This window comes from Salvia hispanica, chromosome 6 (assembly GCF_023119035.1).
Source record: "Salvia hispanica cultivar TCC Black 2014 chromosome 6, UniMelb_Shisp_WGS_1.0, whole genome shotgun sequence".
Classification (NCBI taxonomy): Eukaryota; Viridiplantae; Streptophyta; class Magnoliopsida; order Lamiales; family Lamiaceae; genus Salvia; species Salvia hispanica.
The window spans coordinates 13,561,937-13,574,274 of record NC_062970.1 but is presented as its reverse complement, the minus strand read 5'-3'; the positions used below and the strand labels follow the sequence as shown (position 1 = coordinate 13,574,274).

Genomic DNA, 12,338 nt, shown 5'->3' with positions numbered 1-12,338 from the left:
TCTATAGGTTGAATTTGAATACCTTGAATTGCCTAGCTACTTAGTTTTATAAGATGAACATGGTTTTCTTCCTATCCTTATAAACAGTCAGCAGTCTCCTGGATAATTCATGTGGTGTTCTTGTCTGCAGGTTTACTATGTCTACGGCTTCATGCTTCTTGTCTTTGTAATTCTGATCATTGTCACCGTTTGTGTGACGATTGTGGGAACATATTTCTTACTGAATGCCGAAAACTACCATTGGCAATGGACTTCGTTCTTCTCTGCAGCTTCCACCGCTCTATATGTATACTTCTATTCTATATACTACTATCATGTCAAGACTAAGATGTCGGGCTTCTTCCAGACCAACTTTTATTTTGGATTCACTCTGATGTTCTGTCTCGGTCTGGGAATCCTCTGTGGTAAGTTTGTTTGTCTTTGAGCTCAGCTTAAATGAGAAAAACGAACAAAAATAACATAATTTCCTCGAATTTCAGGTGCCGTTGGATATCTGGGCTCCAACTTGTTTGTGAGGAGAATTTACAGGAATATCAAATGTGATTAATTCTAGATTATACAGAGTTTGTTGGTTTTGCTTGGTGCATGATAAGTTAACTCGAATCGGGAGATAATGGAATGAACAAGCTCTGCAGCATCGAAGAGGATCTTTTTTTGCAGTTATGAAATGTATTGATGGTTGCCTATAGATTTGGACTGTTGATTACTAAACACCATTTTGGATTCTCCCTTTACATCAAAATCTCAGCTTGTAAAAATCTTGCCTCTTTAGGCATTTGTGACCTTTCTCTATTTTCATTTTATGTAGACATTTCACTCCCAAAATTAGTGTATTGGTGGGTTTGGACTCTAGAATCATTCACCCTATATATAGTACTCTTACGAAGTTGGAAATTTGATACTAGTACTTATTTTGTATGCAAATTTCTTTATTTTAATTTACTTGTAACAAAATTCCCCTTTTGATTACAAGAACAAAAAATCTAGCACAAAAATGTGAATAAGTCAATATACGAGTTAAGAAAAGTGCTAGTGTGGCTGCTATTTTGGTGAGTCCCATCGCTATTGAGGAATCTAGTGAGTCATATTAACGATTTTGGTAAAAAAGGACATGACTGCAGAAAACTTTACGAAATGGAACTTGAGGGATGGCTCAAAAAGTTGAAACTCAAAAACATAAATCACCTGATAATGGTATTTCTGGATAAGGAAAAAAGATAATTAAAAGTAAAAGAGAAAAAGGAGAAAAATAACAAAAAACAAACTGTAGTGATTCGGCAGATGCAACCGCCGCGCGGCAGCGGAAGCGCCGAGCCGACTCGGGGAGACGGCGGCGGGCTCGCTAGATACCGGTCAGCTCCGGCGACTTGGTTGGAAGCGTTGCTGGAGTCGGACGAGGAGCAGGTGTTGCCCGACGTCGTATTGGATATACCTAAACCGCCTCCGCCGCCCAATGCCTCCTCCACCGCTGAAGTGGATCTCGAGCTGCTGGAGTCCGCAGGAGGCGGCGGATTTAGCAATTTCCTGAGGATGAACAGCTCGCCGGCGGAGTTTTTGTCTCTGCTTAATAGCTCGGAAGGGCTGTTTTCGAATTTAGGGATTCCGGCGGATTACGAGCTCGTGCCGGCGAATCAAGGTAAGCGCGCACGCGAGGCGGAGGATTTGGATGGGATTTCGCCGAAAAAGTCGCCGTCTTCGTCTTCGTCTACTCAAGTGGTATGAATTAGATCAATTTTTAGTGATAACTGATATAGTATGGTTCAGCCAAGAAGCATCAGTTTTTTTCCTTCTATTTTGGCCTCGTGGATTACTTCTTCGTAGCTAATTGTGCTTTTGCTTTAAAAGGTTTGAGCAAATGATAGCAGAAATATTTGACTAACTGTGACACTGTAGGAAATTAGTGAATTATCGATTTTATATGAAATGACTACTGATGATTAATTTCTAGGTATTACAAATGCCTCTTTGAGTTGGGAAATTTAGCCTCAAACTTACTTTTCTGACGTTAATTTAAGCGGAAGAAAGTAATTGTATTGTTCTAAATGTGGAGTTCTATATTTGAAGACATTAACTTTATTCTTAGCTAATGAGTTATTATTGATGATTTATCTTTTGAATATTTGGTAACATAAATTTGAAGTACATAGGCACGCATGTCCAAAAATTCAAATTGAAAAGGAAACCAAGAACATTTTAGTTGCAATTGCATGTGAGGAATAGTAAAAACTTGCTGTTGATATAATTTAGTAGGAGTATTATGTGTGCATTGATGTGGAATCACAGTTATGATAGTTGCTACCCCATATTGAACTTCATATGTAAATAATATAATAGCAGCTGAGAGTCACTGTTTATTTATTTATTTATTAATGAACGGGAAACACGATATATTTGAAACGTCATGAAATCTAGCATGTCTACACTGTACTAAATGACATGTTTTGTTTCCAATAGGTAGCATTATCTCACTTAATGCACAGCATAAATTTTGCTTCTTAGTAATAACTAGTCATTTTATTGTTGCATACTGGTTGTTTATGATAGCTTTATGTTTGGTGCTTCATCCTGATTACTTCCCTTGTAAGTGTTATCCGAGAATAGTAGTTATAATTTTTGTTTTGTTGCTGAAGAAACGAGAGAAGCGTAGGCAACTGCAAGGCTCAGGAGGGTCATTTGATCTTGATATGGAGAATATTTTGGAGGATTCAGTAATGTGTAGGGTACGAGCAAAGCGTGGCTGTGCTACTCATCCTCGCAGCATTGCTGAAAGGGTACTCAAGTAACCTGTTTTTTCTTATTTCCATACGTATTATTTTTGGCCCTGATTAGGTTATACCTTTGGCCAACTGGTTCCCCTTGTGACTTTATAATCAGGAGAGAAGAACGCGGATCAGTGACAGGATAAGGAAGCTGCAAGAACTTGTCCCTAATATGGATAAGGTGGTTATCACATAAGCTTTTCATTTTACATACTCTTCTACTGTGATTGATTGTATGCTATAAAAAGGAAACATGTGCTGTGTAAATGAGTCATTACTTACTTCACTTTTCATCAGTTCTCTCCCTTTTATGTGTACTCAGCTAGTTAATTACAGCAAGTTTTATTTGATATCATGTTTTAGACAAGCAAAACTAGTTTTGGCGAACATGGGACTTTTGATGCTGTGCTAATAGCGTTAGATATTTTGTTGCTGGGGATAATGATGTGAATTGAGGTCTTGAAATATAATTGGTGAACGTATTCAATTAAAAATTGGCTGTCTTTTCTCAGCATTCATATTTAAGTGCTTTATAACTATTCCATTCGCTTCCTGATGAGCAACTACCTAAAAGATTTACTCCATTCCTTTTAACAACCTTGGTTTCAAAATTTTCAAGAGCTTTAAAATAATATGGAGTCTTTTGATTTTCCTGCTTGCAGCAAACGAACACCGCAGACATGTTAGAAGAAGCTGTCGCTTATGTCAAGCATCTGCAGAAAGAGATCCAGGTTGTTTATTTTCCCATTATACAGTTTAGGGTTGATGAACTATATTGCCAACAATTCAGGATTTGTCTTCATTCCTACTTGATTTACTTGTTTTATATCAATGTGTGCCACTACCTTGGATTTTGTCCCATTCCCTTGAGATAACGAATTATGAGAAATTGCTCCATCCGTCCATGATGAGTGTGGTACCAAGGGGAGAGCATGGATTTAAGAAAAATATTAGGAGATGTATATTAAGCTGTGATGGGTCCCACAAGGGGGGTATTGGGTGTTGGATTTAAAATTGGTTTATGGGCCCACTAAAAAGTAAAATCATGCTTCTCTGTTACATGGTTTTACTTGAATCTCATTTGTGAGGTGAGTGTTGGTGCAAGAAATTTTAGCTCTTTAATGTTTCACCTATGCTGGAGTATCTGTACTTCTGTCTTCTCTTGGGTGCTGCATGCTTAACAATTATTGAAAGCACCTGCTGGGCATGCTTGCTCTTTAGAAGTTGATTTCTTCATCAGTTATCTTGCCTCGTGTTCCTTGGTTTTAGTTCATCCATTTCAGAAAACTACTCCGTCTTTTTCAGGATCTAACGGAGCATCAAAAGAAATGCACATGCTCAACAAACGATTGAACAATTGGATTGGATATTGTAGAGTAAAGATACAATGTTATGGTATGATATCCAAAACTCAAGCCTTCCATAGTTGCTTATATTTACATGAAGATTCTACATTGATGCCTGATGAACGAATGTAGATTTTTGCTCGTTGCTCGATGACAGTTTCCACTTCCCACTATGTTTGTTGAGCTGTAACATATTGTAAAAAAGGTAGTAGAAGTCTGTTGTGCAAAACCAGTAGCCGGCATCTCTCGTGAATAATCACTACTGCCGAAGTTAGGGAATCTGTACATGACAAGGTCATATCTAAACAAGTCTGTTATTTGTATTTGTAATACTTCCTGCTTTGTATGTAAACATGGCATCTAGATGGTATGCAGGTGGCTTAAGGCCAGCAGAAGAGCTGGTTTAAGGCTCTTTGTTGCCACCGGGGAGAATAACACCTCCTCCCGACTCCCCGTACCTCCTTAATAAGTGGAGGCGAGTTGCATCGTTTTCCGCCTGTGTCAGTAGAAATTTCATCTTCATTATCTTCACATTTTCTCATTCATATCATTTTCTTGGTCGATGAGATCTTTTGAGTGCACTTTATGTGCACTGTAAAATTTATTGTGGTTTAGTTTAAGTCGGGATTGCAGTGGTTTGTCATTGATAAATGTCTATTATGGTCGATTACGTTTTTATTTAAAACTACGATCAAACTAGTACTCTAATAGATTGGCTTAAAATTGCTCATTACGCTACCAATGTCCCTTGAATTGAATGGGCTAGAACAGGGCCTTCCAAGATCTTTGAAAAGAATGATGTTAATTTTATAGGAGTTCGGTTTATAACAAATTGAGTTGCTTTTTAAGTACTCTCTCCGTTCCGTTTTAGCAGTCCCATTGATTTTTCTGTCATCTTTTTGTAAAAATGAAAAAATATAGTTAAAGAAGAGAAAGTAAATTACGAGATAGAATAATATAAAGAAGAGTCTTATTTACATTATTGTCTTTCTTACTTTACCATTTTTCCACTTTAACTATTTTTTATCATTTTTACAAAAAGATGACAGAAATCAATGGGACTGCTAAAGCGGGACGGATGGAGTAATTTATTCTCTCTTTCGCTCTAAGTGATACATTTGCCTTTTTTGAACTTCCCGCTCTAAATGACATATTTTTAAATATGGAAACATCATTATCTCATTTTCTTCCTCTCTTTTACTTTATTTTTTCTACTACATAAAATTATGTGCCAAATTAGAAATGTTCCACTTAAAATAAGATGAAGAGAGTATAAACTTTTTAGACGGACACGAGTTTTAATGTACATAATTGATAAAGTCCGTCTTTAAAAATTACTCCTTTAAATTTTTTTTGATGGACACAACTTTTAATATATAACTAGTGTTAACCCACGTGCGATGCACGACGAAATATTTTTTTGTCATACGATTTTAAATTGTTAATCGATTAATTAAAATAAGAAAAAATATAATTATATAAGATTTAAAATGAAAAAATATACTATTATATAATAAAAATTCAATAATTATGTACTCAACTCATTTTACATCTAAAGACATTAAATTAAACATATTTAAAATGGAATTAAGACAAATACAATTATTTGGACAATGATAAAGAGACTATATTAAGTGTTGACATTTTTGAAATATATGTTCAGAACAATCCTTCATATTTCTCTACTAAAAATAATAAATTGTGTAAAGATGAAGATAAATACTATGTATGTTTAAGTTAAGGATGTTACAATTCTTCCCTCTCTAAGAACTGTAAAAAATATTGGGATAAAATTCTGGAACCATATACACGCGGTACTCTAACTGTAATCAAAGAAAAAAAACAACAATAAATGAAATGGAAATTACAATGAAATTTAGTCAAGAAAAACCCTCTTTCCGCAAGACAAAATTACATCACGGTTAGTGCTCTCGGATTGACGTATTTTCCCCAAAGATGAAACGATTTCCTCCTAGCGTATATAACATCTCAAACCTGCTAGGCACCTATAAACTTGATGGGGCTCCAAAATCAAGCAAAACAATGTTCCTAAAATGTGCAATAAAATGTTGAGAGCTTGAGAGAGAATGAAGAATGTTTTGTTAGTGTGTATTTCATCCACAACTCTATGCCTTTTATAGGTACAAAATTAGTACACGAGAGATCATGAAATTAAAACATCATAAATTATAAAATCAAGACAATATAGGTTACAAAATTTGTTAAATGCTCCTTATTCTATTTAAATATTTGTAACCACCAATGAGTCATTGTAGTGCTTTAAGAATTAGTCAAATGCTCATTAAAATATCTAATAAATATTCATGAGAGTTACTTAAAATGTTCAAATTGGTACATAACTTATAAATATTTCATAATAAGGACAAAATATATAAATATTTTAAAAAGCCAAAACTCGCCTTTTATATGTGTATAGATTAATAAAGTTTGGAGAGTGGAAGAGAAATGGTATGTGAAGTGTGTTAACGGAGAGTGAGAACTATATTGTTAGAGCATCAACAATGGGGCGGACGATGCGACAGACGCATCGTCCACCCCTGTGGCATCGCGGACAATGGCTTCTCCATCGTCCGTGGACGATGCGCGTCTTCCACCCCTTCATCCATCGCATCGTCCGCCATTGTGGCGATGCGGACGATGCGACATATGATAGAACGAGTTTTCGTTTATACCATTTCACATCTCCCAATTTTTCTCTCTCATCTCTCTCATCCTCACTTTCCCAATTTTCTCAATACAAAAATGAATCCTGACGGCGATGATTGGAGTACATCATAAGGCATTACTCGGTCCTTGACTCGGGCCTTCTTCGATTGCGTTAATGATGCCGCGGCGGAATGCTTGGCAGATATGGAGCGCGAGCGTGCAGCGGCGGCGCAGATACCTCGGCCGATTCGACGACGGACGTATGTCCCCCGCGAGCACAATATAGCTCACCAACGTCTGGTCGCAGACTATTTTGCCGAGCAACCACGGTGGGGCCCGACGGTTTTTCACCGCCGTTTTAGTATGCGACGAGATCTTTTTCTCCGCATTGTCCAGACGTTGGAGGGACGTGATGTATACTTCTAGTAACGGGAAGACGACATCGACAGACCCGGACTTACACCATTGCAGAAGTGCACGGTTGCGATACGACAGTTGGCATACGGCACCACGGCGGATATGTTCGACGAGTACCTTCACGTCGGGGAGACAACTGGCCGCGATTGCCTGAAGAATTTTTGTAGGGGAGTTGTGGAGGCTTTTGGCGACACATATTTGCAAAGGCCGACTGCTGATGATTAACAGAGCCTGATGAGGATGCACGAGACGGTGCACGACTTCCCTGGAATGCTAGGGAGCATCGATAGTATGCACTGGGCGTGGAAGAATTGTCCGACGACGTGGAGAGGCCAATTTACCAGTGGATACAAGGGCATCCACCCGACGATGATCCTCGAAGCCATCGCTGACCATCGGCTCTAGATCTGACATGCATACTTCGGTGTAGCCGGGTCGAACAACGACATCAACGTCCTCAACTCGTCCACCCTCTTCACTGATCAATGCAAGGGTCGCGGCCCAGCCATTGATTTCATTGCCAACGGACGCCAATATCATATGGGGTCCTACTTGGCCGATGACATATATCCAAGGTGGCATGTTTTTGTGAAGACGATCAGTTTCCCAATGGGTGACAGGAGAGTGTTGTTTGCGGCAAAGCAGGAGGCTGCGCAGAAGGATGTGGAGCGGCTTTTGGTGTGCTCCAATCGTGGTGGGCAATAGTGAAAGGTCCGGCGCGTTTTTGGTTCAAGGAAGTCATCGCCCAGGGGCGAATCCACTTAGAGGGATTAAGGGGCAATTGCCCCACCTCAATATAATTAGCTTATACTAATTTGTTAATGAAATTTTAAAATTTTGTAATTTCCTTTATAAATGCCCCACCTCAAACTTCTAAAATTTCTTCATGTATTTATTTTTGCCCCTGCTAAATTGAATTCCTGGCTCCGCCCCAGTCATCGACGATGTCATGTATGCGTGCATCATATTGCATAACATGATAGTCGAACAAGGAGCTGGACATGTCACCGATTGGGCCGATGATGAAGGTGGATCTAGCTCTAGCACGGCGACCGCGCCTGTCGCTCGAGGATTACCGATGGACTTCGGTGAGGTTCTAGCTAGACAGACCTCAGTGCGCAGCCAATAAGACCATGCGGCGCTGATGAACGACATGATTGAAGAAGTTTGGAAGCGCCACGGCCATTGAGAATTTGTAGTGTTTTTATTTCGTACTATATTTGAACTTTCAATGAAATGAAGTTGGTTTTTTTCAATTTTTGTTGTGTTTATAAATATTCAAAAAATAAATAAAAATGCTTAGGGCGGGCTATAGTCCGCCCCATTGCAGGTGGAAGGAGTGGAGGATAAAATGTTGATGTGGTGGTGTATAGGGCGGGGCTTAGGGTGTCGTATAGTCCGCCCATTGTTGATGCCCTTAGTAGTACAGTGGGATGCACAATTAAAAAGTTACTATTTTTTTGGAAGGAAAGAAAATTGTTCAAAATTAGAAATATCTTAAATTTAATTTTTAATATATTAAAATTAAATGTACTAAGATTAAAATGAGATTGACGTTCGTGAACGATGTCACTTAAAAATTTAACAAAATGGTTGGGTAGCCTCAATTAATTAGCACTAGAAAATGGGCTTAGTAGTGCAGTAGGTCCTACTTTTATATACTATTAATTTTATAATAAAATGTGAGTGTGAATGAATTAGTGGAATGTAGGGTTCACTATTAAAAATGGTTAAAGTGAAATGTGATAAATTTTTAGGAACGAACGAAAAAGAAAATAGGTGATAAATCTTTAGGGACGGAGGGATTATTAGTTTTTATTTCTGTTGAATTATTTAGAATTTGTATTCATTTAGTGAAAATCATATACCCCATGAATAGCACGGATGTTAATACTAGTTTAACAAAATGGGTGGATAGCCTCAATTAATTAGCACTAGAAAATGGGCTTAGGCCCAATCATATCATACATGAGCCTAACAGTTTATGGGCTTGGCCCAATTATTTCACCTTCTTCAGTCATCACCGCGCTCCAGTTCTTCAATAGCTCTATCAAATTCCACGCAAGAAATTTTCTTATTCTTTTCCGATCGCTCTAAAATATTGATTTACATCTGCGTTGTCTTAGGAGAAATTTTCCGAGGTAATGTATTTCTGATTTTGATTACCTTAAGCTTGTATGCATTTTTATTTAGTCTTTTTAAAAAGAAATTGAATAATTAGGTTACAAATTCCTCTTGCTAAGGCTGCATTCAGCTTAGGTCACACAGATTCCCCAATCCAGTAACGCTTTCACGTGTTTCTGAATTGCTATTGTCGGAATTGTTTTTATTGGTTGTTGCTGATTCATATTTAATGAAGCAGATGGGTGCTGTCAATTCGGAGTTGGAAGACTTATTTCAGGACAAAAAGCGAGCGAGAAATCCCCTTGTCCCCATTGGTAAATCTCTCATCATGTCTGGTTGAATTTATATAGTGTTTTGATATTATATGCCTTTCTTGTAATTAGTCAGTTTGTTTTAGCTCTATCTCTGATTGAAATTGTGAACCTTTAGCATTAATAATTCAATGGTTGAAGTGTTAAATTCAATGGAATTGTGTGATCATTATGTTTGAGTAGTAGCTTGTATTTATAGGGGGTTTGGGTTTAGGAATTGTGAGTGAAGCTGTTTCACTAGCTATTTGGGATCGCTTCATGTTGAGTTCAAGCTACTCTGGATGGTCTAACTCAATCTATATCTCTATCACAAATTGTGATTCACAATGCTTGAGTTTTAGGAATTGTAGTGTGTGAAGCTGTTTCACTAGCCGCTTCATGTTGAGTTCAAGCACAATCGCCTTGGCTTTAGGATAGTGAAGTAGGAAAGTTAGTTGTCAAGACTCAAGACAATGCTCAGTTTTTGCTGTTCCTTTTGGAAGGGTCAAATTCAGAAATTGCTTCACTGCATTTTGATTCAGAAACCTGCATCTCAGTGCCATGCGTTGGTCTTGGGTGTTTTGAGGTGGGGGGAGGTGAACTAGACTAGATATATTTAAATTAAAAATTTACTCAAGGTATGAAACTCAAAAATTTAGCTTTTGGAGCCATAACCTCCTAACTTCGAGCTGAGCAAGGGTTACCAGCTTCCAAAACACTTGTGAGGTCAATTTTAATGGCTATCCCAGATTTGATGTCGTTTTTCAATTTATGGATTGCTTTTATGTTTCAATGTTTATGTGTTTTTGTATCCCAGGCGCTTTCATGACGGCTGGAGTGCTGGCGGCCGGTTTAATCAGTTTCAGGCAAGGGAACTCTCATTTAGGTCAAAAGTTAATGAGGGCTCGTGTGGTCGTACAAGGCGCTACAGTTGCACTCATGGTTGGTACAGCTTCCTACTATGGTGACAAATTTTGAGGATCCTCTCTGCTGCTGCAGCCTATTGGGCGTCGCTGTGCTCTTTCTTCATCTCTTCATGAAAAGAGTGCGATTCATCATAAGCTGATTGTGTTTTGTGAAGCAATAGCAGCTGTACACTTATTTAAAATATCACTAACTGATGGATAAATAGCAAAGCAGCTTCTTGAAATTGATTCTCATAATTGTGTATCTATTTAAGTATATTCGTCAATAAATAACAATTTTCAGCTCATGAATACCAAAGCCCAGTAATTTTGCCATACAAATACATTCAGAACAAAATAAGTCAAATACAAGAACGCATCTACCAAAATTGAAGTTACATAACAAGACACGGCACAGTTAAGAAAGTTTCTCTTGATGCTCATGTTCTCATCAATGCCCTCTTCCCCTGCTGCTCCTCCCACGGCCTCCACCCCTACCACGAGAACCACCACCTCTACCCCGAGAACCACCGCCTCTACCGCGGAAGCCACCACCCCTACCACGAGATCCACGACCTGAGCCACCGGGTAACTTCAGTGATTGCACACCCCTCCTCTTTTCAGGACGCGCCTCCTCAATATCGTCATACTCCTTGGCTTTTGCTGAGCTTCTGGCCTTGAAAGAGATTTCCCGGGATCCCCCCTGACCATATTTGACCGCATCCTTTGAACCTTGCTGTGGTTTCGTCCGAGCTGCTCTTTCACCCATAGGAAGGGATTCCTCGTCTGCAAGGGACTCATCATTCCAGAATGCTTCTGCATGCCGGTTGTCCTTCACTTCATAAAATCTGCACAACATGAAATGAAATTGGAAAGGCACAGTCATACATAAAGAAATTCTTTTATCTACCTCCTACTACAAATCTGATCTTAATTGTGTGGTTGAACATAAACTTTGATTAAGACAATGCATTAAGGCATTCAGGAAAGTTTAAGAAACATATCTTAGATCATAAACTACTTCAAAACCAGCCAACTACATATAAAATAAGGAGAGCGAGTCGAAAATTATCAAAAAGAAACATAGAGACAGAAAGAGCATCTGACCTAGGTACTTGTGATTTTCTCTTAGATTTTCCATCCAAATTTTCAAGGTCGTCTTCTGATGGTACATCAGTACCACTGATACTCTGTTCATCATCTTCTGAAAGAGCCTCAAAATGCTCCTCGAGCAAAGATGGCTTATTTGTCGTTGCTGGCATAGGGTGCAGAGCCAGGTATTCTTTTGAGAATTCATCAACCTCAAAGTCCTGCAAGAGAGGATTCATCAGCATAGAACTCTCTAACATGTGGTTCTCTTCTCCCTTCTTATTTCATCTTCGGTGGCTTGTTTGTGGAGGATGGGATTGGGGGGGGGGGGGGGGGGTGTTGTTCCCAGTTTTCATGTTTTATGAACCTACTTCACTAGGTGCACAATGTCTATATGGTCCCTAGTTAATTTCACATGCAATCATCAGTTACTCTACAAAAATGTGAAGTACCTTATCTTCGAACATAGATGTAAACCGCTCATCCTTGAGAACTTCTGTGGTGAGACCTCTCTTCCTCTTTGGTCCCTTCTTAGCACCCGTCTTTTCCTGAGTTTCAGCAACATCAGCATCCTTATTGTCATTCTGCTCTTCCTCTGCTTCAAGAAGTCGGGCTGCCAAAGTCCTATTAACTTTCGGCAGCTTCCTTTTGATCTATAGGAATGCAAGGCAATGAAAATATATAATCAACAACTTGAAAGAGAATGATATGGAATCCAAGCATAACAGTAGATAATGTCAA

At 38.6% G+C, this 12,338-nt stretch overlaps 3 protein-coding genes and 1 long non-coding RNA gene across 5 annotated transcripts in view; 3 read left to right on the top strand and 1 right to left on the bottom strand.

Annotated features, from left to right (window-relative positions):
- The first annotated feature begins 13 nt into the window (after window positions 1-13).
- Window positions 14-825, top strand: LOC125197523. The gene is made up of 2 exons (XR_007172087.1): window positions 14-404; window positions 480-825. It is a non-coding gene; the product is annotated as an uncharacterized LOC125197523 (long non-coding RNA).
- Window positions 826-1,215: 390 nt separating this feature from the next.
- On the top strand, window positions 1,216-4,636 carry LOC125196125 (transcription factor bHLH80-like). 2 transcript variants are annotated; one of them, XR_007171835.1, is made up of 7 exons: window positions 1,216-1,716; window positions 2,631-2,771; window positions 2,875-2,940; window positions 3,422-3,490; window positions 4,065-4,154; window positions 4,238-4,399; window positions 4,481-4,636. XR_007171835.1 is itself a non-coding variant. In XM_048094503.1 (6 exons), the coding sequence occupies exons 1-5, from the start codon at window positions 1,282-1,284 to the stop codon at window positions 4,110-4,112; spliced, it is 759 nt and encodes a 252-aa protein (XP_047950460.1). In that variant the 5' UTR covers window positions 1,216-1,281; the 3' UTR covers window positions 4,113-4,154; window positions 4,238-4,636. The 2 variants fall into 2 exon arrangements, 1 of the variants encoding a protein (XP_047950460.1); XM_048094503.1 differs by having other exon boundaries at window positions 4,238-4,636.
- A 4,799-nt stretch (window positions 4,637-9,435) lies between these two features.
- Window positions 9,436-10,816, top strand: LOC125197245 (RING-H2 finger protein ATL48-like). Its single transcript, XM_048095967.1, has 3 exons — window positions 9,436-9,470; window positions 9,552-9,627; window positions 10,421-10,816. The coding sequence occupies exons 2-3, from the start codon at window positions 9,552-9,554 to the stop codon at window positions 10,579-10,581; spliced, it is 237 nt and encodes a 78-aa protein (XP_047951924.1). The 5' UTR covers window positions 9,436-9,470; the 3' UTR covers window positions 10,582-10,816.
- The window catches only part of LOC125194742 (nucleolar protein 10-like), a 4,630-nt gene continuing 3,036 nt past the window's right edge, over window positions 10,745-12,338 (bottom strand). The window contains exons 2-4 of the mRNA XM_048092972.1: window positions 12,050-12,250; window positions 11,616-11,818; window positions 10,745-11,356 (exon numbers count right to left, since the gene is read on the bottom strand). Of these exons, the coding sequence (XP_047948929.1) occupies window positions 10,960-11,356; window positions 11,616-11,818; window positions 12,050-12,250 (801 nt within the window). The 3' untranslated portion in view covers window positions 10,745-10,959. The remainder of the gene's footprint in view (window positions 11,357-11,615; window positions 11,819-12,049; window positions 12,251-12,338) is intronic.

Bases quoted from the DNA above. Each gene is read 5' to 3' on its own strand.
- LOC125196125 (XM_048094503.1), top strand. From the start codon at position 1,282: ATGCAACCGCCGCGCGGCAGCGGAAGCGCCGAGCCGACTCGGGGAGAC. The intron at 2,941-3,421 runs GTGGTTATCACA...TCCTGCTTGCAG, and splicing joins TTGTCCCTAATATGGATAAG to CAAACGAACACCGCAGACAT. The intron at 3,491-4,064 runs GTTGTTTATTTT...CGTCTTTTTCAG, and splicing joins ATCTGCAGAAAGAGATCCAG to GATCTAACGGAGCATCAAAA.
- LOC125197245 (XM_048095967.1), top strand. From the start codon at position 9,552: ATGGGTGCTGTCAATTCGGAGTTGGAAGACTTATTTCAGGACAAAAAG. The intron at 9,628-10,420 runs GTAAATCTCTCA...TTTGTATCCCAG, and splicing joins AAATCCCCTTGTCCCCATTG to GCGCTTTCATGACGGCTGGA.